The sequence below is a fragment of the Acipenser ruthenus genome, chromosome 15, assembly GCF_902713425.1.
Source record: "Acipenser ruthenus chromosome 15, fAciRut3.2 maternal haplotype, whole genome shotgun sequence".
Taxonomy (NCBI): Eukaryota; Metazoa; Chordata; class Actinopteri; order Acipenseriformes; family Acipenseridae; genus Acipenser; species Acipenser ruthenus.
In genome coordinates this window covers 8,672,502-8,698,794 of record NC_081203.1, presented here as the reverse complement: position 1 = coordinate 8,698,794, position 26,293 = coordinate 8,672,502, and the positions used below count along the sequence as shown (strand labels likewise).

Genomic DNA, 26,293 nt, shown 5'->3' with positions numbered 1-26,293 from the left:
GATTCTGGTATAGTAAGCAAATTTACTACAAAAGGCTCTGAAAACATGGTATGTGCCTGTCGACCATACATATGATGATGTACAAAGAAAAATGAGGAAACTGTGGGCGTTAAATCCCACTAAAGACAAAGTGACCACTGTAGACCACACAGTGGATGAAAATCAGAAAATTGAAAAACCTGTTACTTGGAAAAATTGTCCATCTTCATTCAATCTGCAGCACCCCCTGCCTTAAATCCGGCCCCAGTCCCAAACAGAGGGAGAGCAAGGGGCAGTAACCGATTCGATAATCGATCAGGAGGTGGCCATGGCAATAACTGGCAACTGCGCCACGGACCCACCTAGAGACCTCATAAAAGAGACTGAGGAGCTTAAACAAATAGAAAGGACAAGTAGCAGCTCATTCAGACCTAGTGATGACCTATGAAGGTCAGAGGCTCCATGGGATTCGTTGCTACCTTGTGGACAGATAGTTGGGGTAGACCTACAGTCTCAGTGCGGGTAGAAGGCCATCATTATTATTATTTATTTCTTAGCAGACGCCCTTATCCAGGGCGACTTACAATTGTTACAAGATATCACATTATTTTTACATACAATTACCCATTTATACAGTTGGATTTTTACTGGAGCAATCTAGGTAAAGTACCTTGCTCAAGGGTACAGGAGCAGTGTCCCCCACCTGGGATTGAACCCACGACCCTCCTCTGTAGATTCTGAATTGTTCGACGCTATAAATGCTGATGAAAACGCTTTTGCAAAGCATAAGCACGATTTTGGTAGAATGTCTGTGTGTGTTAAAACACAGGGAAATTATCCTCCACCACAAAAACAATATTGTTTTCCCACTGAAAGCAATATCGCAGCTGTAACCGATCACTGGTGACACAAGGAGTCCTGTGCTCCTGTGCCTCCACAAATAATTCTTCAATTTGGTCAGTCAGAAAGCCAGACAACTCCTGCATTTGACCATCAATTATCGAAAATTAAATGAGGCCATACCGGTTCATAAATCAAGGTTGTTATATAGGCAAATGGTTTACCAGGAATCTATTTTAAAATGAGGGAATTTAGAAACAGGTAATCAATGTACAGTAAAAAATAAAAAAAATTAAAAATTACATGTTGTGACAGGGTCTCATGTCACGTGTGTGGGTAGCCGCTGTTTAAACAATACAGAGAGACATTGGGGGGTGTGGTTGGTAAAAGTAAAAGGTGGTCATGTGACGTTATCAGCCATGGTAACACACAGAGGACACATACAGCAAGCTGTACAAAAGGCAAAATAAAACACAGTACAAAAACTACAAATAAAAGGTGCCCCAGAGGGTGAGCGCTAGCCTTAAAACGAGGCATCCCGCTCCAGGAACTGGCTACACTACGTAACCCTTGCTATACATCACATGGGATCACAATCCCCTAACTAACCTATTGATGAGCCGGTATTCATACAACGACTCGTGATGCTTCATACGGCCTTGGCTGGGCATTGCCTTCACAAGCACCGCTTGCAGTCTCAGGGTTGCGTAGCGGTCGTTCCTGCAGAGCGGACCCTCTCCTCCCGAGTATACATCGCTCCCCTCTGGCATGGCGTTGCAGTCGCCCCGAGCCATCTCCCGCGGATGTTTTTGAACTGACAGACACTTGGTCAAGACCCGCCCACCTGCTGATTAAGGTCCAGCACAGCCAATCACTTGCTGCCCTTCCCCTCAACCAAGCCTAGCAGGCAGCAAGTCTCAACCGAGCGCCCATCTGTAAACAATAATGTAATTAAACAAATCAACTCCGAAACAACACACAATAAACCCAATTTCCCCATACAAATTATACCAACACTAATTTACACACATGCAGGGCAATCGCCCTGCTACACATGTACTGTCACTATTATTATGCCAAAACTATAAAAACAGAGGTGTTAGGCAAAGCCTAATTCCTTAAACAATAATGATACATTTCACACAGCAGGGCAAAACAAATAATAATATCATAATATTGTGGTAATAAGTCAAAACAGCTTCTATAAATAAGCTATGGATCCTTTCAGAATCGATTAGCTTGAACCGTAAGTTGCATGCAATCACAAATGGAGACTCTTTACTAGTACACCATAACAATAATGATACAAAACAAACCTTACATTGTAGTTCTTAAAAGGGGACGCTTCATCCTTTTGAGAAGTAACTTAAGATATTATCTAGAAGTAATTCTCTAGAATGAGTATCATAAGTTAAAAATTACAACTAAAGACAGATCACAATCATACTGCGTTCAGACTAATAAAGGAACTACACTAATCATTTCTAGACAGCTTCTTAAACTACATATATGGTAAGATACCTGTTATCTAATCACATACACATACTGTATGAGCATTAGCTTGATACTTGTGTGTACGTTCTGTTCGTACAGTTCTGTTCTAGGTAAAGCATGCAGACATCTTAAGGGAGGGAGACCAGAGTGTGTGGCACACCAACTCGACAGCTTGGCAGCCATTTTGAAGGGACTCAGAGCAGTGGTACACCTTACTACACCTTGGCAGTCATCTTGAAGGGAACCATTTTGTGTTGTTAAAACTCTTGTCTTTAAAGGGTCAGGAACAAAGAGATCAGAGAGAGTTTGTGATTGGCTGGTCACATCAGAGCCTAGACACGGTGTCAAGCACCGATTCATGTGTCAACCAAGCTCTGATTAAATTACCATGGTTAATTGCTGAGAATCTAGTCAGTGTAGACTTGAGTAAATTATTTTGATTAACTGGTGATGGCCAGTGTCTTCAATTTGTAGACTTAAACTCATTACTGAGAATACCCATCTGTCTGCAATAGGATCTACAGCTGCAAACAGCTACTAGGGAAACACACATAAAACTGCTGGGTGAGCTATTCGACATACTAGAGTGACAGGACTAAAAGTCAATCCTAAGAAAGCTCAATTGTGCACATCAGAGGTAACTTTTCTAGGGGTCACTATCGGAAGAGAAGGTCGCGCCTCTGACCAAACAAGGTTAAGACTGTACAGAGTTTGCCTTTGCCCACCTCAGTAACTGCCTTACGATCATTCCTGGGAGTGGTGGGTTACTGTTGTGATTTTATTGAGGGATTCTCAACCATCAGTGCCCCCCTATATCATCTCCTCAAGAAGGATGCACTATGGGAATGGGAACCGCAACACACCAAGGCCATTGAGGCACTTAAAACAGCACTGCTCGCAGCACCAGTACTGATTAGCCCAGACCACTCATCCATTTAAAAGTGGCAGCTGCAGAAGCCTCGCTCTCTGCTGTACTCATGCAAAAGAGGCACTCCGAGCTGTGTCTAGTCACCTCCATATCCAAAATGCTCACCCCTCAAAAGCAAAGTCTGGCTTCTCTGATGCTGTACCAGACTACTGGTACTGGCCTAGCCCGTTTGTGCCAAGGAAACGAGGTACATAGCATACAGTGGAAAAGACCCAAATATCTTTAGTATATATAACAATATGTTCATGTTTTTCTTATGCCGAGCCAGTCAATAATTCATTAAAACAACTCATGATGTCTCTGATTGTGCTGTGATTGTGAATATGAATTTTCATTTTATTATGGAGTATGGTACACATTAAACATTTGTCCTGTTTTTGTGATTAATTTTCATTCATCGAGTCATGAAATCCATTGTTCCTTGGTTGTCTTGCCCAATAAATTAAAAAAAAAAAAAAAATACAGTTCACAAAATCACAGAGAAACAACACTTATTTATTTTGAGTTTTTCTTTATTTTTTAATTATTTATAAAACAATAGGTAATGCAAATTTTGCATTTTTAACAAGTTTAGTGCAAAATAAATATGCCATTTTATCAAATAGTACAGCTTTAAACAAACTCCAGAATTACAAATAATTACACATAATTATTAAATAACAAAAAGGAATCAACATAAACTATGAAGCTTCCACAAACACATTACAAAAGTGCACATGCTTATTGCCTTCCTTTGAACCTTGAGCACTATGGCCTGACGTTTATAGCATCGCCATATCTATAATTTATAATGTCAGTTAGTACGTTGTGTGTAGGGTGTCTCTCATTGTATAAGAGATGTCGTCTCATGCAGTTTAGACGAGAGGACTGAAAGCAAAGCCGAGCGCTTCTGGCTGCTCAAACGGTGTGAAATGAGGTCTCTATACAATAAGAGTCCCCCTACACACGACGTATTAACATTATAAATCATACAAATGAAGATTGTACTCAGGAATGGCTTTAAAAATAATCATGTTTTTATTTTTGTAAAACCGAACTTTTATACTGTCACAAATAAGTTTATCACACACAAAAAAGTTTATATATCACAAATAAGTTTATTACACCATAGCTGCGTTTTAACTGCTCAGATTCAAGCTCATAAAGTTAAATAAGAATCTTTTCAACTGAAAAGAGATTGCTGGATAGAAATCCTCTTAAATATGTAAGCACATCTTGTGTTCGGCTTTATATTTTATAAAAATGTTGCAGTACATGTATATAATAATATATATATATATATATATATATATATATATATATATATATATATATATATATATATATATATTTAACCCTACAATCAGTAAGCCACAGAGAAGCTAACCCACAATCTGCCAGGGGTCTGTTTCTCAACATAATTACAGTGACAATATGTCATATCTGCCCTAGCACATCTTATGCAAGCCTACCAAACAAAGTATTGCATATTCATAAAATGTAATAGACTGGTCTAACTGTGGCATCCGATTGGGAATGCTGTGACTTTGTTTAGTGCATGCTGCTTTCAAACTATAAAGAACTATAAAGTATACTGTGGAACCCCTATATCAACAGTTACATTTTTATTTTGTAAATCATTCACCCCTACAGTATGACAATAGACATTTTAGGATTGAGAATGCCAGATTAAGAACACATCAATGAAGTTAATGTGGGTTTAGCCATGTGTTCCTCACATTGTTTGGTAGACTGGATATTCATTTCCTCTTTTTGATATACCTTTTTTATCACAAAATAAATATAGTTAAGTGAGAATTCACATCCAAAGCTTATAGATAATTTAACTAGTTAGAAGAGAACAAATTACAAGGATTCAAATGTCTTCATGATTTTTTTTTTAATATATAAAAAGATCAGAAAATTTATGATATGGGCATGACGCCCATCGATGCTTGACCAGTTCCTAGCGGACTGCCCTCACAGCTTTGTCAAGTTGGGTGTTAAAGGGCCAGTGATGGCTAGGTAACCCGTTCCATACCCTCAGGCTGCAGTGCTGAACATTCCAGACATTCACTAATCTAAATGCTGCTTTAAAACAAGAAGCACTTTGTAATCATTTGGGATTCGGATCTGTAAGCCATTTGTTGTTTTTACATACCATACAAATAGTGTTTTTGTTCTATCCAAATGAATTGGTAAAGAATAAATGTAGTACACTACATACTTGTTGTATAACAGTAAATTGAATATACTTATGTAATATTGATATACTTCTGCATGGTCATATCCTCTTTATAAACTTGAGCTTCATAAGAACCAAGTACAGCTTGGGAGCAATTTACTGAAAGTGTCATTATCTGAACAACCACGTTTAAAATAAAGTTTGAGCTGAAATTTTGAAATAGGGAAGAGGCAGTTTAAAGATTTTTTTAATTACCATTTAATCAAGCTGCCTACTTTGCAGTAAATGCGCACCAAAGAATGTTTTTTTCTCACTAGTTAAATCTACCAAGCTAATGTTACTGACATTAACTTTCAGCCTATCTCCTTTATCAAGTTGAAAAATTGCACCAACATAGATGGTCTTTACCCACATGCCAGTCTCGCACACAGTCTGGCTGGCAGTCGCAAGCTCTGTGGGTACTGGGTACTTATCAGTCACCTTGGTGATGGTCTGCTTCAGCATCCTAGGTTCACATTTTTCTTTCTTGTAAATCTCACGAAATGTGACTTGAGCGTAAACAAAGTAATCTCCACTTATGGGGAAGACCAGTGCATTGTCCTGGTAATCCAAGCCATTCTTTAGGAAAGCCTGTCCATGTTGGTGTTCCCATGGTAGAAATTGGTTTTCAGCGTCTTCAGAACTTGTTAAATTGTGTGCCATCGCTGTAATGAAAGCAAAAAGAGTTTGTTTGCATACAGTCAATTTAAAAGAAACTATTAGTGACACTTTTGAGTCACTTTTCAGCCTTTGTCCGGAATTAGTTTAGAATCGCCAGGACAGTTTGAAAAATAAGAGTTTAGTAATGTACATGGGCTTTAAATAGAACAGTGTGTTTAAAATAAATGCACTTGCTCCCATGTTCGTAAGGATTTATTACTGTAGAATCTCTCTATGAAACAATCTCCAAAATTGCTCTGAGATCTTAATGGTGAGCTGGGTTTGAACTCTTTCAGCACTGCAGGCATGTCAGCTACTGAAAAGGGCAGAATAGCAAGTAAACAATGGCTTGTTTCTTCAATTATAGACTATTAAGAAAGCTCGGACAATGGACTCCAAGCCATCTATTATCAGAATATATTTGTATATGTGATGATCTAAAATGTTCCTATAACCTGCAGTCCCCTTTAAGGAAATGACAGTCTTCAGTCACAATAAAGTGAACATTACTTCAATTACTATTACTAGTAATAGAATTAATAATTATAATAAAAAAGACTAATGTAGTCTGTCAGTACATAATAAGCCTTCAATTCCTTCGAGGGTTTCTGATGACATATAGGTACATACATGATTTATCAATGTCATCTGAAACCTGATATGGGATTACAGACTTGTGTACAGTTTTGGTATATTTATTTGTTATAATACATGGCAACATAAATTGAAAGTATCAAATTGTATTGTTCTGCTCCACAAATTTCTTCCTGTCTTCCTCAGATAAAACTTTAAATCTGCAGGCTATTGTCTGTTTTGGTAGCAAGTACTGGTTTTCATGTACTGGTACTAATAGAATTAGTTTTGAAAAGCTGACGTCAGACAACTGGACATTTGCAATTTTATTAACTACAATTATAGTTGAGCACATATTATAATACTATAACTGAAATGTACACCAAACTGTGCATAATAAGGTTGCAATTATATTAAGGGTTGCTGATGACATAAAAACCTGAGATGGAATTACAGCCTTAAATATGTGTAGTTTTGGTGTATATTACTTGTTATAATACATGGTGACAGAAACATGAAGTTTACAGGAAAATTATCATTCACCATATATTTTAAAAATATTACAGAAATGGTCTGTTGAGAAAACAATGAGCAAAAACTTGTAGCCTCTGGGAGATTCATATATATATATATATATATATATATATTTTATAACCATACACAATTGTCTGTAAAAGACAGTCAGCTCCAGGGATAGTCCCAGTCTTTATTTTGCCCTTTCATTTACCTCTTGCTTCACTTTTCTTACATTGGCTTATTCATCTATCTAGGTCTGTAGGATATAAGGGGAATTTCTCATCCCCAAGAGACCTTTCAGGAAACAATACACCCTGCCTAATTACTTGCTGCTATTTTGAGAAAAAAAAGGGTTTAGAATTAAGCCCCAAAATCAGCTGGCCTGCACAATATGTCTCAACTGTTATCAATATCACTAATACTGCTCATTTTACAAACACATTTAAATTACTCAATTCATATTGAAAATAAGCTTTAAGAATATATTTTAATAAAGCAGAACATTAACCTAAGAGGACTTTGAAGCGTGCAGTAAGTGCTGATACATGCTTTCTTTAATTTGAGCTTCCTTCATACCAGTGAGATGAGCTTTGGGTACCGGTATCTCGCGAGGCTGGGAAATCCTGGAACTGACTGCACCTAATTGAAGACAAACAGAAGCAATGAATGACGCGATGAACATAAACAATCCGATACCATAAGTTCCTATGTGCCATTTAATGTATAGAACAATATTTAAAGCAGCATGATTTTATATAATGAGTTCAATATAAAATAAGTGTTTTTAACCAGAGCCATACTGGTTATTTACCTCTTGAAATAATAGCTATTATTTCTAGTTTTTCTACACATTTTCCTTTCCATCGTATATTATTTTTACTATTACTTTGGCCAAAAAAAATTGGTAAAAACCATTAATTTAGAATTAAGAATTTACAACGAAGAATGAAAAAACTTACCGTTTTCATCAACATTTAAAGGAATCTGTTAAAAAAAATAAAAAATCACCCATTTAATCCACACACATCAAGTATCGGGAATATTTACAGTATGGGATTAAGAAAGCTTCAGTTTTACAACATGCCAGCTACCTATAACCCCTCTGAAAATAGGATAATGCAATTCTCTCTAAACAGAGAAGATGCACACTTGCTACAAACATCCTTTCTGCGACAGTGCAGAAATACTACCACCTACACATACCACCCAGCTAGAACAACAACTTGTTATATTGGTCTGAACTGCCGCTAATGCCAAACTTAACTGTTGACAATGTTGTTTCCACGACAAATAACATCTCTTCACCCTTATAGTTAATTAAACACATCATACCAAAGCTGACCCAGCTGCATCCAGTTTGATGAAAAAAAACAAATAAAACGGCAGGGTGGTCAGCATCACAACTGCAACCATGCTGCAAGCAACACAATAAAATATCTTCTTGTTTTCACTCCTGTCCCGTATAATCAGCGCCGTTAACAGTCCCTGTTCTGTCATCGTGGCGCTCTCCTCCTCCGGCATACAATCAAGTCTGAATCCCATGCCTTATGTCTGTTGGCGTAACATGTACAATACAGTACGATTAATGCGGGAATGATTGAACATGTCCCCCTCATTAAGACCCTTAATATAGAGTTTCTATCCCCGCCACCCCCACGTCTTTTAAAATGCGCCGCCTACGAACTGAAACCAGATGCGTCTAATTTTGTTTTCACAATGGCAGGGGAGATTTGGAAAGTCCCGAGGCCGACCCTGAATGCATTTCAGATTACATCCTGAAACTTCATGCAGGACCTCAGACAGGATTGGCAGGGTTGAATTGCGCCCACGCGCCACGTCAGTGAAAGTCACTTTACAATAAATATAAATAAGAATTCCATACTGTAATAGAGAGTTGCAGCTGCGTGGGGGAGGGACTGGATACAGCACTGGATTCAGACAAAACATCCCAATTGGGAGGAGTTCCAAATTGACGTGTAACATTAACAGACAAGTCAAGTCAAGTCGAACTTATTTTTGCAATTGGAGTAAAGTAATATTATTGAATATTGATACTATATATATATATATATATATATATATATATATATATATATATATATATATATATAGTTTAACTGTCCTCCTGGTTTTGCCATCTCACCATGCACCTTCAACATTGACAACCCCTTTGGAAAAAGTCCCGCTCTTTGAGCTCATCAAACCTTGACCTCTCTGCATTAATCCGTATTTCACTGAGTATTTATATAGGCCTACTCATGCAGAAAAATAGCAATAGCCACGTTCTGTTTACAGGTGTAATTGTTTAAAAACACATTTCCATTTCCACTTCTGCAAAAGGCTCTGTATCTACACTGAAGAATAAACACTAAACTTAATTAAATACAATACTGGAGAAACCATTTTTAAACCAAAAATCAACACTTATTGACACAAACAAATCTTAACACAAATTAAGGGGGTCATTTACTACTGTTTTTGACTCACTTTTGAATTATTATTATTATTATTATTATTATTATTATTATTATTATTATTATTATTATTATTATTATTATTATTATTATTAATAATAATAATAATAATTCAAATGGAGGGCAGTAGTGTGGAGTAGTGGTCAGGGCTCTGGACTCTTGACTGGAGGGTTGTGGGTTCAATCTCCAGTGGGGGACACTGCTGTTGTACCCTTGAGCAATGTACTTTACCTAGATTGCTCCAGTAAAAACCCCACTGTATAAATGGGTAATTGTATGTAGAAATAATGTATAATGTGATATCTTGTAACAATTGTAAATCGCCCTGGATAAGGGCGTCTGCTAAGAAATAAATAATTATTATTATTATTATTATTATTATTATTATTATTATTATTATTATTATTATTATTATTATTATTATTATTATGCATGGAATTTACATCAACGTTATTGTGCTACGTTCAGAATTCCAGCTGATCCCATTGAATGTAAAGATCGTTTATATCAGGATTTCTTTGTTTCTGTTTTTTCATGTGCAATGTGCTCAGTTTCTGTTACCATTGCAACAGACCCTTAGAAAAAATAGATCTTCATACGTAAGAACGTGACTAATATTTTTTGTCATACTCCTTCTTACATCATCACCTTCTTCAGTATGCAGTCAGTGCTGCTTAATGTTTCACAATAATTACATTCAAAGACCTGGACATACACCTTTCGAATTTCATCTTGCCAGTAAAAAAAAGAAAAGAAAAGGGGAACAACTTTGAACCAAGTTCTCTCCGAAGCATTCTGCATTCACCCTGGGTCTGTTTCAAACAGACTCGGCGTGGTTCGTTTAGTTTGAAACAGTGTATCAATGTGCTTGCTGTTCACACTTATCTGGGAGCAAAGAGACCGAGTTTGTTTGCAGTGAGCTAAAGTTCTTTTTTTTTGGTCCCTTTCCTTTTTTTTTCAGGACCGAGTTCGTTTGTGTTCACAATGCCGTTTACAAGTGCACTCGTCTCGTTATATGGTGTGTGAACCAGATGTTTACAATATCCTGCGAGGCATAAGTTGGCAGCTATTTGATGTACTGCTCCGGTTGTTAATATATCATGTTTTAGATTCTTTTATATTGCTGAGGAAGAAAGTACTAGAGGAGCACTTTGCTAATTTAATGAATACATTTCTTGAATGCCTACAGTAGGAGAATGCAGTTTACACAATTTTGCATGGTTCTCCTAATGTCAGTGTTCTGAAAATTTGAGCTACCCCCTCAGATGAAGAGGCCAGCCAGTACGACCTGGTCAAACAGGCCATCCTCTGGCGTCTGAACATCACGGGGGAAACGCATCGGGTGCGCTTCAGGGAGTACCTACGGACGCTGGAGACACACCCCAGGGTGGTTGCCCAGCAGTTGTGTGACCACATGGTGCATTGGCTCTGCCCCCGTGAGAAAACAGGGATACAGATGGGCAAAGCGATCGCTTTAGAGCAATTTTGCCATGTTGTCGGCGCCAAGACCCAAGCTTAGATATGGTGCCACAACCTGGCCACCCTTGAAGCCACGATCCGACTGGCAGAGGACTTCGAGGACTCCCTGATCTCCTCCCCGATCAGTCTACGGAACCCTCCCTCACCACTGAGCAGCAGGGGGCTGGCTCCACCTCCACCATCACCCCTCATCATAAGGGAATCCAGTCCTCCCAGATCACCGAACCCAATGGGCAGCCCAACCTCCCTACCATGGAGGCAATGGCTGGCCCCCAGCTGGGGTAGATTCAATGCCCCTGACCCGTTGCCTTATCAACAGCGGGACAGGTATGTAACCCCAGTGTCTTCTGCCCCTCCTGTCTATTCCAGGTGCCATCTCACAGGACATGCCTCCCGGCTGCATCCCCCGCAATAAAGTGTAACGAGGCGGCGGGTAAGAGATGGGGAAATGGTCAGAAGGAGTCTTGTATTATTGATGTGGTTGTCGTTAAAGTGAGTACCCATGCATTAGTGGACTCAGGGTGTGGGCAGACCTTAATTCGGACAGCTCTCTTAGGTGTGTTGTGGCAGCCACAAGGCAAGGTGGTGATCTCCTGTATCCATGGAGACACGGTGACATACCCCACACTAAAAACATACATATCAGTAGGACTGATACAGTACCACCTCATAGTGGGGGAGGTGGAAAGGCTGCCGCACCCTGTAATTCTGGGCCAGGACTGGACATAGTATAGACAACTAATTAAAAAGGCAGTCCCCACCGCACACGTAACCGTGGCAGACACAGCAGGGGAAAACGATTGGTGAGATTTTCCCCCTCCAAGCTGACTTGTTTTCTTCCCTTTTTCATCCTAAAAAAACAAAGAAAGAGAGACGGATTGAAAAATGGGAAGGTGTATCATTGAAACGAGTCTTGGGGCTGGTTGGAGAGAGCTCGGATGGTACTCAAACGACACTCAAAGGGAGTCAGTACGCAGTGTGACCGAGAGGGCGAGGTTACAGGGCAGCTGTTACTCTGGCCCCTCTCAATATACTGGACATGTGGGACTCAACCGCGGACCTAGTGTGGGACCAGAAAAACGACCCCACACTGGTGCACGCTTGGGGACAGGTCCGGTCTACTGAAGGTAAGGATGTTGAAGGTGCTGGGGCGCTAGTATATCCGCACATCATTATCAAGGGGCAATTACTGTATAGGGTAAACCCTGCCCCGGGCACAGGACAGCCTGTAACACAATTGATGGTGCCCCCGTCTTGTCGGCCCGAGGTCATGAGGTTGACGCATGATATCCCTTTTGCAGGGCACCTCGGAGCTGATAAAACAAGGGAATGCATATTGGCTTGATTTTATTGGGTAGGTCTTCATAATGAAGTGTCGAAATATGTAGCCACACGCCCAGACTACTTGTTGAAGCTGACACCCTGGGATCCTTCAAGAAGCTGCTTGATGAGATTCTGGGATCAATAAGCTACTAACAACCAAATGAGCAAGATGGGCTGAATGGCCTCATCTCGTTTGTAAACTTTCTTATGTTCTTCTTATGAATGCCTTCAAGATATATATATATATATATATATATATATATATATATATATATATATATATATATATATATATATTGTGGCAATGTGCCCCGCCCCTGTGTGCATTTGTGTGTTATGTGTTGCGTGCGTGTGTTAATGTTGGTGTATAGTCATTGGTACACGGGATATAAATGGGTGTGTGCAGCACGAGTATTTAAATTGTATAATTATATTTAGACACGGGATTGCACTATCACATCACATGCAAGTAAAAAGTAATAGTATGTGAGCACGGGGTTGCACAGAATTAATTCACGTGCTGGGATTCAAGTGAATAATTAATTAGTAATTGAATCCCAGCACAACAGTATATATAGACACATTTTCTTTCACTGGGGGTTGTTGTGTGTTTGGTGAGTGGAGAACGGGATTGGAGACGGAGGTAATAATAATAATAATAGTTAAAATCTGCTCACCGTGTTTGTCTGTGTAGTACGTTTTGTTTGTCTTTTTATTTTGGCGTATAGTGCCGTGTCCTGTTTTGTGTTTGTTTGTTAAAACCTTTTATTTTCTGTGCTGTTTATTAAATGCTGAGCGAAACCATTCGCTCAGCTCCACCAAACCACATCTCTCTGTTTATTTATTTCCTGGCTCTGGTCTGACGCCACCCACTCCGGCCGTTTTTGTGACTATATATATATATATATATATATATAGACACACACACACACACACACTGTTGTGCAAAAGTCTTACACACATTCAGGAGTTACAATATATATCAGTGTTATGAGCATCAACAATTTACTCAAAGCCTCCACTAGTGTTTTCCACTATTATAACAACTTTGACTGTTATTAATACTGCTTAGTTTTAGTTTTTCTATATATTCTGGGTCCCACTACTGCATCAACTATTTTCATTTTAGCTCCTATATAAAAACAAAGTCTGCTGTAAAATCTTTAAAAAAATACATTATTAATAATAATAATAATAATAATAATAATAATAATAATAATAATATAGCGGCAAGCAGCAATAACCGGGGGCCAAGTGCCAGACCATGTGACCTATGACCGTATTTCCCCTGTGGCATAGCAACTTTTATGCAACTTTTAATGTTTTGTTGCTGGAAAGTAAAATAATAATAATAATAATAATAATCTTAACAATAACAATAGGGTGCCAGCAATTTTGTTGCTTGGCCCCCAAATAATAATACTTTACCTTTTCTGTCTCACTCATTTTACACATTTCTTTGCAAACTCAAACCTTTGAAAATATTAATAATTTCTGTAACAAATCTAACATTTGAGAACATAGTAGGCACATTGTCATTACTTTTGCGGTATAAGAAATGTGTTCTGTCTCTACTGTCAGCCCTCACTGTCTGTCAGATTGGGAGTCTTGCCCATTTCAAGGTAGAACATGTCCACTGGGCTGGTGATAAAGTCCCATGCTTCAATATTGTGAGTCCCCGATTCCCTAGTTAACTCCATACATAGAGCCCCGTGAAATTATTTATATATTTTTTTATATCATTTTTCATTCTATTTTTCACAAATTTTGTTGTTTTATTTTGTTTAATTACATATACACATTCATCAAATATATAAATAAAAACAAAGTATACATCATGTTTTAACTACATACATATTTTTTATTAAACATTATTATTATTATTATTTGTTTATTTAGCAGACGCCTTTATCCAAGGCGACTTACAGAGACTATCCGCTGTTTTATTTTGCATTTTGACATAAACAGATTTATCACAGAAAAATAATTTAGTTACCTTAATTTCTCATTAGTGGCAGTAATGGTACAATATGTGAAATCCCTCACTATTTTTAATTAACTGCCTATTTACAGTAAATACTGCCCATGCTCTCTATAAAAAATACAATAAGATGAAATAAAATGTTATATTTATACTGCTCTACTATTGTGGGTCTATCATTATAATTGCACATACAGCAATCTACCCATTTCAAAAACAGATGGAATTGTATTTCAATCCCATTGCACAAGCAGGGCTCCAGTAGACAAGAAGCTTGGGGTTTCTCAGTATTTAAACACTAAGCAAAGCAGATTCATTTGTTCAAATTCATTCAAAACCAAAACAGCATTTGCTCCAGTTGAAATAAAACAAATAATTAGCATACTAATACAAAATACAAGCAAACAAGCTATATATTCTCCAAAAGGAATAAACAGCTAATGCTTAACGACGGTATAGTTTGACTCCCATTCCAGCCGACAGTTGCAAAATCTGCACATCATTATTTTGTCACCGTCAGCTGCATACATCCCCTCATGCTCAAATTCTTTGCAGCATTGTTTAAGTGTTATACGTGGTTTAGGCATTTAGAAACAAACGTCTCTTCTCTTCCATCACAACTCGCTCCAAATTATACATCTGTGCAAGTGCTAGTCAGAGCTTCCTTTTCCCTTCAGACCGTGTCTATGGTAATGGCTGAGCCTTGACAACTACGATTGCAAGTATTTATTTAAAGTATTTTTTGTACAAACCTCCCAATTTAAAAATGTAATTCTATGTTTGCTTTATAATGATTTTTTGTTTTATTTCGTTTTATATGTTGATATTTCGTTTAATTTTGTGTTATTTTGTATTTGCGATAAACATGGGGCTCTATCCATACATAAAGATTTCTGATAATGCATACATGCTGATAATACATAAATCTCCAACATTTCCACATCACTCATAGGGCAGGATTTCAAAAGATCCTAAATGATGACTCCAGTGTTAAGCAACAAATCAATATGTAGCATTGAGTTTGGCATTTTCTAGCGTTGTTACGCCTATTTAGTTATTAAATAATCATGCTAATGTGATTTCCAAAATTATGTTGATTTATGAAATAATGTTAATATCTTAACGAGCAGGGCTTCTTGCGACTATTTCTTTTGTTTGCGTGGGAATTTAAAAGCAAATCTGTGTTAATTGTCACAATTTATCAGCAGTTAATTTGCACTTGGAAAAGGAAGGTTTTAATTAACTAAAGAGTTTATAACTCAATTTGAAACAGAAATTTTACAGAGAATGTACAGGACCAGTTAATTTCTTACAGACTACCTGGATAATTCAATATTTGTAGTTATGAAAACATTTGACCTTTTCTATACTTGTGGTTATGAGTAAGATTTGTTCACTTGTTTTAAACATTTGTAACCTTACTGGACATTTGTTGTATTGCTAAAATGATATACCATTTTTTGCACCCAGTGTAATGTTATTCCCAAGAAATGATCAATTAACTGTAGCCTATCGGCTTCCAGTGGAGTTCAGTGCAATTTAAAATCCTACTATTAACTTTTAAGGCTCTGCATGGGTTAACACCAAACTACATCTGTGACCTTCTTTCGCCATATACTCCTGTGCGTAGCCTTTGATCTTTTGACTGGCCTACTATCAGTACCTAGACCTAAGCAGCGTTCTTGTGGTGACGAAGCATTTTCTTGTATAGCACCTAGGAATGACCTTCCGAAGGTCATAAGGGACAGTGATACTGTTAGTATTTTTAAATCTGAACTGAAAACCCACTTTTATACTTTGACTTTTATTGTCTGACCTGTTATGTGTTGTTGTATGTATTTATTGTTTCTCTTGTTTTATTGGACATTATGTCAATTGTTTGAATTGCTTTTTTATTCTTGTCAAGTGCCTTGAGATGTGCACATGAAAGGTGCTATATAAAATATATACTATCTGGATGCGTACATTACATGACAGCTGACCTCTACTGAAGATTTTATTTGAATTATACAACTAAAAGTCTAATTGTAAATAATTAAATTTTGGTATAGAAAACTGCTTTTTAGATATTACAATAAAGTTTCCTTAGGTGATTGTGGATTTGCAATGCGACCTACAAGAACACACAGATCCACTAGGAATGAGATCATTGACATGGATTTTGCCTAAACGTATTTGTAATGTTGTCAGACTTCCCCCACACTTTATGTACAGTGTACACTTTCACCTTCACACGTTTGTATGCATATAAAATGTTCTTATAATACTGTAAGTGTTCGGTGGCTACTTCCTTTATTTATCATGGAGGCGAGCAAAAAGTACCAGAGAAAATGCATGATTAGAGGAATTCACTGAACGATTAATTATAAATAAATTGTGCATTGGGTTAGGGTTCTATCGTAATTTTAAAATCTTAATCAATATATAATGAAGTGTTACACACATGGTATACATGTATGATATAACTAACAACTACAAACACAAATGGCACTTCAGAGTATTTATTTATAGCCTACATTTGTATATACATACATACACCCCCGCCACCCCTATCGTCATCACAATCCTCTTGTAGAGTACCCTGCCTTTGTTAAACTAAACTTATTTTATGTTGTCTTTTCCAATTTTGTTAATCATTCTTTGAAATGTGTCTGTGATTCCCTGATAATTCCTGTTACCTTGTTTACTGTTTTCAGTTTCATTTTCCAGATTATTCGATGACATATCTTTACTTGCATAATAATTTCCTGCTTCAAAAAAGGTCTGCTCTTGCTGAACTTGTAATGTTAGTCTTTTTTCCAACTATGCAATATCTTCCTTTATTTCCTCTTTAGTGGTATTCATGGTATCGACTAACCTTACTCCCTGTATCTTTATTATGTCTGCCAAGTTTAATCTCATCACCACTTTGATAACATTTTACTTAGAATATCCCTTTCTGAAGAGGTTGAGGGTGAGCTAGTGACTGCTTCCAGTGCAGCAGTCTATTGGGATTCCTCTTAGAATATCCCTTTCTGAAGAGGTTGAGGGTGAGCTAGTGACTGCTCCCAGTGCAGCAGTCTATTGGGATTCCTCTTAGAATATCCCTTTCTGAAGAGGTTGAGGGTGAGCTAGCGACTGCTCCCAGTGCAGCAGTCTATTGGGATTCCTCTTAGAATATCCATTTTTGAAGAGGTTGAGGGTGAGCTAGTGACTGCTCCCAGTGCAGCACTCTATTGGGATTCCTCTTAGAATATCCCTTTCTGAAGGGAGGGAGGGGGGGGGGGCTTTTTGTTATAAAACCTCCAGAATTATGGAATGATTTGCCTATTTTTGTCAGGGAAGCTGGGACTTTAACTGCATTTGAATCTAGATTATAAACTAATTTTTTATCAATTAGCTTTTTTAACCTAAAGGTGTTTCTACACTGGAGGCGAGCGACATGAGCGATTGAAGAAAATTTTGTATCGACATCAAAGGCAAACATTTTAAGTTCAGAAACTTTCACGTGAACCTATCCGTATATATTTCCCATATTTTGTATTGACAGCTAGTACAAACATGGACTGACAGACGCAGTGCTGCTGAAATACTTCTCCTGCATTGTAGACGCCAAAGAAGACAAAGAAGGCTTGGGTACATGACATAAATAAAAAAAAAAAGAGCAAGGGGAATATTATCACCTAGTGAATGAGTTTCTCTGGACAGTCAGCGGTTCAAGAGATACTTCCGTATGGATTCTAGATGGAGCCTCAGTCTAATGGGAGTTGATATCACAAGGAGAACCAACTTCAGGGAACCCATCAAAGCAAAACAGAGGCTGGCTGTCACATTGAGGTAATTTTACAAACATTATTTCATTTCATGAATTAAATTTGTTTGGCGCTGACAAGTCTTCAGCAATCTATGCTCAAAATGATAAATCATGAAATTGAGAAGGAATAAATTAAGAATGATAACTCAAGGCAGAAATTAGTTTCCACAAGCTGCTTTATTTATCAATCTACACACCTTTAACACACACATACGCTAATTCACTGGGCACCTACGAAAGTGTGAGAGTAAAGAAAGGCATTGAGGGGCTGTGAGCTTGAAGCATGTGAGTGCTTGAGTGACAATAGGGTTAGAACATAGGACAAGACACATAACATAAAAACAAATCTGACTCTCACTCCCGACGGGTCAGGCAGCATCTTCTGGCTGCTGGGCGTTTAGTGGAGCAAGAGACAGGAAGGGGACGTACAGGACAAAAGGACAGATCCTTTGCAACTCAGTGCAGCATCCTCAGGCAGCTAAGTTGGCAACTGGGCAGCGTGGAGAAATTAGGAAAAGTGTCTCGGGTCTGTTTAAGAGAGACGAAAACAGAGAACCCCCCTCGGTCGGGGCCCACTCGGCCTGCTGCAAGAGGGGGCTGAAATGGTCCTGGACCTGAAATGGAAGAGAGGAGATGGGACAGCAAGGTTGAGGCCTGGAAGGCTTAGTGCAGAAGCAGCAGAAGAATAGGATGTGGCCGGGGGTCCTCTCAGGCCGACGAGGAACAGCCGGGCGGCAGTGGTTGAGACAAGAGGCCGACCCGGACAGCCGGAGCAGTGAGACTCACTTCCCCCCCAAAAGAGGACCCCCGGTTCCCTGCAAAAACCGCACCGTGGGATAGAAAAGAGATCACAGAGCCGTACACATAGACAAAAGCTAGAAGAAAAGAGAAAAGACAAGAGATGTTAGTAGATAACCTATGCCTATAAGCCGTCCGCACTGTGGAGAGGAACCCCCCCCCCCCTACTGGGAGGAAACCTCTGGTGGGCCTGGAGGAAAGGGCGCTCCCCCACTCCGGGCAAGCTAACAAGTGCTTGGTGAGCTGTGGTGATGTCTGCAGAGGATGATCTAATACAAAGTTGAACAGCTGAAGAGGTCCAGCGCCCCATAGTCTTAATCAAGTGTTGATTGATTCCTGCCCTGGCTGCGGAGGTGGCTACTCCGATCCGGAATAAACGGGGAGAGAAAAAGTTCGAAGAGAGTCCGATCCGTGACAAGAGGATGGATAGACAGGATGAGAACCAGAGTCTCTTGTAACTATAGATCTGGAGCTGTCGATGAAGAGGGGATCCGACGGATCCTGCAGGCAATGTATCTGGACAGAGCAGAACTGGGACACAGAGGAGAGTTAATTTTAGAGAATTGTACAAACTGACCTTGGCTTAATTGGTCAGTTTTTGAAGATCTGATGTGGAGGATAAAGTGGTTTCCGGGGATTTGAGAGAGACCAGAGCGCTTGAGACCTAGAGCTGGGAAGCTGGAAGTTTATGGAGTTGAGAATTCGGAACAGCGGAGAAATACGAAGAAGGCGGTCAGGCACAGGGTTTCCATGACGACGTTGTCAAATGGGTTGAACATCCTTGCCGGAGAGCGGTGATGAGACGAAGGAGAAGGTCTGTTGAGATTGGTTGTCTTGATAGAGAGTAGGGGGGCATGCTTTTCTCCATGCCTCTGAGCGTTAGGCGGATTTCTGGAATGGAGGAGAGGAGATATAGTGAAGGAAAAATTGATACTGAATGCCCGCTAGGTAGCATCTAATAGAGGAGGGGGCTAAATGTAGAGACAGCCTGAGGTGAGTGATGAAGGCGAGGAGGTGCTGTAGGTTGTAAGAGGTATGAGAGATCCAATTTTGCTCGCAAAAGTGAGTAAATGAAGACCAGGCAGTCGAGTAGGAGGAACGGGTAGATGGGGCAAGAGCGTTCTCCATGAATCCACGTGCTGATTGAATGAGGCCGGAGAGAGAGTCATTCAGTTGAATATTGTCTTGCTGAAGGGTGGTATGAGTCGAGGGTTGGGGTCTGCTCCTGGGATCAGGCTGCAGAACTTCTGGATCTGCAGATGAGAGAGAGCATCGGCAGCGTTATTAAGAGACCCTGGGAAATGGCGCACTTGAATAATGACATTATTGGATACTGATGTCCAAACTAAACGATGGAGGAGCTGCATGATGATAGGAGAAGATGAACAGCCTTTGTTAATAATGTGAACTGTAGTGGAATTGTTGCTGAGGAAGAGAACAGATTTCCGTGGTCAATCGTGGCTGCAGAGTAGGGCGGCTATCACAATGGGGTACAGTTCCAGCAAAGTGGAGGATTTTAGTTGCAGAAGAAGAGAACCGATTTCATTGGGCCAGGTGCTATAGAACCACTGGGACCCAAATATACCGCCGAAGCCTAGATGGGAGGCATCGGTGAATATGTGTAAATCGGGGGCGGAGTTGAGGTCATCATAGAAGAGGGAAAGGCTATTCCAGTTGTTTAAGAGTAAAGTCCACATCTCGATATCCTTCTTAGCTTCATCTGGGATGATGACTGAGGCACCGAGGGAGTTAGATGTAGAAGACAAGGCAAGAAGACAAAAGATGAAGGTGCGCCCTTGAGGGATGATGCGAATGGCGAAATTGAAGTGGCCGAGGAGCGAAAGAAGGTTGCACTTTGATATTGATTTTGAGACTTGGAATGAGGAGATCAGTTGGTGAATGCGATTGAGCTTTGAGGGAGGATATATTGATGAGGCCATATCCAGGATGCAATCTCCCGCATGATAAGAAGATTTTCAGCTAGTGCTTGTCAAGGATTGTTGAAAATGCCTTTGGCATACTTGCTGCCCGGTGGTGCATATTCCATTGGAGGATTAACATGCTACCACAGAAAGAGGACACAGTTATTGAGGCAGCATGTCTTCTCCACAACGATCTCCAGAAGCCAGGTGAAATGAATCAAATATGGTTGAATGAGGCAGAAGAGAAATGGCATGGAAATCTGCAATCGGTATCACACCTGGGAGGAAACTGGGCATCACAGGAAGCTTTTGCTTTGCGAGATCGCTTCTGTGCCTATTTCCAAAGTGAGCAACATCATGTGCCATGGCAAGATGCCACGATAAATGCCACATATATACCAATTCAAACTGTCACAGTCCCACCACATATAGCATGCATAAAAAGGCTGTTTGCGTTTTCAGCAATCTATGCTCAAAATGATAAATCATGAAATTGAGAAGGAATACATTCAGAAAGATAACTCAAGGCAGAAACTAGTTTCCACAAGCTGCTTTATTTATCAATCTGCACACCTTTAACACACACACATACGCTAAATAAATAAATACATACCTAAATAAATAAATAAATACATAAATACATCAATCATAAGTTTAACAAATGCATCTTATATTCAGAAACAGTTAAAGCTCTTAAAGCTGCTGCTGGTGGGGCTTAACCTGGAACTGGGAAGGAAATAGGGTTGAATCTGAGGCTGGATGTGGTTTTGTGGCTGATGGGTCAGGAACTGATCTGGCTGGTTCTGATAGATCAGGTGCTGTGACTGCTGTTGTTGTTGCTGTTCCTCCAAGTTCTGCAGATCTTCATTCATGTTTAAAATGCGAATTTCAGCCCGCATCTGATTGCGTGGATTGAGTCTGCGCAGAGGTGGCCCTAAACTCAGAAGGAAGAGGCCGATGTCATCGCATACAGGTGCAGGTGCTGCTGGTGTTGCCTGCTGTAATATTTTGAGCAGTTTAGCGTCTACTTCATCCATACTTTTTTGGGGCTGTCTTCCTTTTTGGGGCCATCTCCTCACCCTATTCCTTTTGTCCCTCTTACTCTGGTTGCTCATCCTCCAGAAATGACCCTGCGCTGCCGTCATCATCCACATACAATGTTGCTTCTGGGTCTAAAATACGCAAAAGGAAATCAAGGGTAATAATTATGGCCTGTGTTTTTCCCGGAGTTGTTTCCTGTCCTTTAAGAATTCCATTGATATCTGTTCAGCCATTCCTGTATCTCAAAAGTGTTATAAAATTATAAAATTGCCAGCCATAAGTGACTGGTGATTGAGCACACCTTGCTTCACCGATCTGGTGAAGACAGGAAGAGAAGAAAAGATGAAAGAAAGGTAAAAGGGAATAATACAACGCATAGTACTAACTCTTAACACAACATGGAAAGAGAAGCAGTAACAACATAAATCACGCACTGATCTCCACAAGTGGGGGTTAGGGGTGAGGTTATTTATGTATTTATTTATTTATTGTAATGGTAGCTACGGTTCAGCAATGGTAATACATTAATATATAAAAATAACATTTTGAGAATATACTTTTATTTTGACCAAACATCTCTCGAAATAAAACTGTAAAATAAACTCCAGATTAGACCCACAGAGGCAGATGAGAAAATCAACAGCAAGCCTGTCATTTGTGTTTTAACCAGTTAGTGAAAAAAGAGAAAAGCGTACAACAGCAACACACAGAGGACATTTAAAAAAAAACAATTATAGATAGCTTTATTTTGGCAGCTTAACCCCCCCGCCCCCTCCGGATATTCCTTAGATTCACTCACCAGGTATACTAGTAATACTGCCCCGAAATGTTCTGCCAGGAATTGTCCTTTTTACTGTTGTCTTTGTATGAATTTAATGAATAATCGTAGAGCACAGGATACAGCTGCACTTCCTAAATCAATTTCTCATCTTCCATATTTATCGCATATTTGTGTTATGACCTGTGTCAAGTTAACTGATATTACTGACATTACTTCTGATTGGTCCGTTTCACTGTAGTCGCCTGTAGTGGATTTATTCTCCACTATCCAAAGAGACTCAGGATTCAGGTTTATTGTCAGCTCTAGATATTTTAATCAATGTATACAAGGGAAGAGTCTACAAGAGACTTAACACAAGTGGGTTAACAGTTGATATTTATACAGTTTGTACAAGCTGGAAAAGTAGGGTGTGACTGGTGTCTGTGTTACCAGAAAGTTCAGAAGAACAATGGGATGGCCAGTAGCACAAGATAGGATCAAAACAGAGCCGATGTTTATCAGGAAGTCCAGTAGGACAGGGGGATAGGGAGAGGTACAAGATAAGATCAAAACAGAGAGAGACAGTCTCAGAGATATCAAGGGTGGTGTCCTGGGGATGGGGGAACACTGTTGTTCACAAGCCCGAAGGACCAGCTGCAGCTGATGCAATCACTACTTGCTACAGTCTCAAAGGCACCTCACATTATATAGAAATACAAGATACACACATAACACATAATATATAAAGTTAGTTAGAATTCAATAATTTTCCCCTTCATGCCCATAATGCTCGGAAAACAAAACAAAACACAGTTTTATATATATATATATATATATATATATATATATATATATATATATATATATATATATATATAATAATAGATGGGCTTCAGTGAGTTACAGGAAAATAATTCCATCTCGGGTTTCTGTGATATCATAAATTACGAGACCGAAGGTCAAGTAATTTATACACTGTCACAGAAACACTATTTCAAAAGTGTTTCAACACTATTTCAAAGCAAGATATTTCAGTTTTTTATTTTTCTTAAAAATATTTCTCAACATAAAACCAATGTCACCTACAATAATTGATTTTGAGTTTCAGTGTTTTAAAATTAAATATCAAACAGAATGAAATTTCAATGTACCATTTGTAATTCATTAATATGAGAGAATTGGTCAGGGGTCTGAATACTTTTGCAAGGCACTGTATATATATATATATATATATATATATATATATATATATATATATATATATATATATATTTTATATATATATATATATATATATATATATATATATATATACAGTATATATATATATATATATATATATATATATATATATATATATACAGACGTGCTCAAATTTGTTGGTACCCCTCCACAAAAAACAAAGAATGCACAATTTTCTCTGAAATAACTTGAAACTGACAAAAGTAATTGGCATCCACCATTGTTTATTCCATATTTAATAGAAATCAGACTTTGCTTTTGATTTTTTATTCAACATAATATTGTAAATAATAAAACAAATGAAAATGGCATGGACAAAAATGATGGGACCACTAACCTAATATTTTGTTGCACAACCTTTAGAGGCAATCACTGCAATCAAACGTTTTCTGTAGCTCTCAGTGAGACTTCTGCACCTGTTAACAGGTAGTTTGGCCCACTCTTCCTGAGCAAACTGCTCCAGCTGTCTCAGGTTTGATGGGTGCCTTCTCCAGACTGCAAGTTTCAGCTCTTTCCATAGATGCTCGATAGGATTCAGATCAGGACTCATAGAAGGCCACTTCAGAATAGTCCAATGTTTTGTTCTTATCCATTCTTGGGTGCTTTTAGCTGTGTGTTTTGGGTCATTATCCTGTTGGAGGACCCATGACCTGCGACTGAGACAGAGCTTTCTGACACTGGGCAGTACGTTTCGCTCCAGAATGCCTTGATAGTCTTGAGATTTCATTGTGCCCTGCACAGATTCAAGGCACCCTGTGCCAGGCGCAGCAAAGCAGCCCCAAAACATAACCGAGCCTCCTCCATGTTTCACTGTAGGTATGGTGTTCTTTTCTTTGAAAGCTTCATTTTTTCGTCTGTGAACATAGAGCTGATGTGACTTGCCAAAAAGCTCCAGTTTTGACTCATCTGTCCAAAGGACATTCTCCCAGAAGGATTGTGGCTTGTCAATATGCATTTTAGCAAATTCCAGTCTGGCTTTTTTATGTTTTTCTTTCAAAAGTGGAGTCCTCCTGGGTCTTCTTCCATGGAGCCCACTTTGCTCAAAAAGCGACGGATGGTGCGATCAGAAACTGACGTACCTTCACCTTGGAGTTCAGCTTGTATCTCTTTGGCAGTTATCCTTGGTTCTTTTTCTACCATTCGCACTATCCTTCTGTTCAATCTGGGGTCGATTTTACTCTTGCAGCCGCGCCCAGGGATGTTGGCTACAGTTCAATGGACCTTAAACTTCTTAATAATATTTGCAACTGTTGCAACAGGAACATCAAGCTGCTTGGAGATGGTCTTGTAGCCTTTACCTTTACCATGCTTGCCTATTATTTTCTTTCTGATCTCTTCAGACAACTCTCTCCTTTGCTTTCTCTGGTCCATGTTCAGTGTGGTGCACACAATGATACCAAACAGCACAGTGACTACTTTTCTCCATTTAAATAGGTCGAATGACTGATTACAAGATTGGAGACGTGTGTGATACTAATTAAAGAAACTAATTAGTTTGAAATATCACTATAATCCAATTATCATTTTAGAATATCTTTGTAGAATAAGCAATAATTCATCTCTTTTCACAGCTTCTTTGCTTTATTCTATGACATACCAAAGGCATGCAAGTATACATGATAAAATAGCTTTTAATTTCATCACTTTTCAGGAGGAATGAAGCATTATTTCAATGAGCTGTAAGGGTACCAACAAATTTGAGCATGTCTGTATATATTGTAACACAGCAGGGAGGGGGTTAAAATCCATTTTGGTGGATCTCAATGGGCTCCGCGATTCACCAGCAGTAAAGTGAACAAGAGTACAAAAAAGTAAAACCCTTTTGACCAATTGTGATTAACTGGCTTTTCGCCAGTGGTGACCAATACGTTAGCTAGAAATTCTGCTTGTTAGCTAGAAATTCTTTGATCTGAGGTAATGAAGCACTGAATAACTTTTCCCCTACTCAACCAGCATGTCAATTTTCTCCAGAAACTAAACAAACTGTCTCTGAAGCAATGCATTAGCTTGGATTCTGTTGACAATGCTAACAACAGTATGCATGGCTGACAAAAGCTGCAGATCTGTAGCCTTAGCTCACAGTGGTTCTTGGTTGATAATGTTATGAAAACTCAGGTAGATTTTGGCGCATTAAAGCTACAAAACCAATGGAACTACCAATCATGGTAGGTACAAGCTTTTCATTCTCCATCAGAACTTTATTCACCTTATCAAAAATATCCACGTCTCTGGTGCGATTTTGTAGCCCTCGCAGAGCCAACATATCTTCAAAAAGCTCCAAGCTTTC

At 38.9% G+C, this 26,293-nt stretch overlaps 1 protein-coding gene across 2 annotated transcripts; it reads right to left on the bottom strand.

Moving 5' to 3' along the window:
• Positions 1 to 4,547: 4,547 nt before the first annotated feature.
• Positions 4,548 to 9,138, bottom strand: LOC117422166 (tumor necrosis factor ligand superfamily member 15-like). 2 transcript variants are annotated; one of them, XM_058987115.1, is made up of 5 exons: positions 9,076 to 9,138; positions 8,526 to 8,744; positions 8,153 to 8,177; positions 7,770 to 7,832; positions 4,548 to 6,109 (listed from the first exon to the last, which is right to left on the bottom strand). In XM_058987115.1, exons 2-5 carry the CDS (start codon positions 8,733 to 8,735, stop codon positions 5,664 to 5,666), a joined length of 744 nt encoding a protein of 247 aa, XP_058843098.1. In that variant the 5' UTR covers positions 8,736 to 8,744; positions 9,076 to 9,138; the 3' UTR covers positions 4,548 to 5,663. The 2 variants fall into 2 exon arrangements, with proteins under 2 accessions (XP_058843098.1, XP_033892749.3); XM_034036858.3 differs by lacking the exon at positions 9,076 to 9,138 and having other exon boundaries at positions 8,526 to 9,034.
• Between the last annotated feature and the right edge of the window lie 17,155 nt (positions 9,139 to 26,293).

Bases quoted from the DNA above. Each gene is read 5' to 3' on its own strand.
- LOC117422166 (XM_058987115.1), bottom strand. From the start codon at position 8,735: ATGGGATTCAGACTTGATTGTATGCCGGAGGAGGAGAGCGCCACGATG. The intron at 8,178-8,525 runs GTATGATGTGTT...TTTTTTTAACAG, and splicing joins ATGCAGCTGGGTCAGCTTTG to ATTCCTTTAAATGTTGATGA. The intron at 7,833-8,152 runs GTAAGTTTTTTC...GTCTTCAATTAG, and splicing joins TTTAAATGTTGATGAAAACG to GTGCAGTCAGTTCCAGGATT.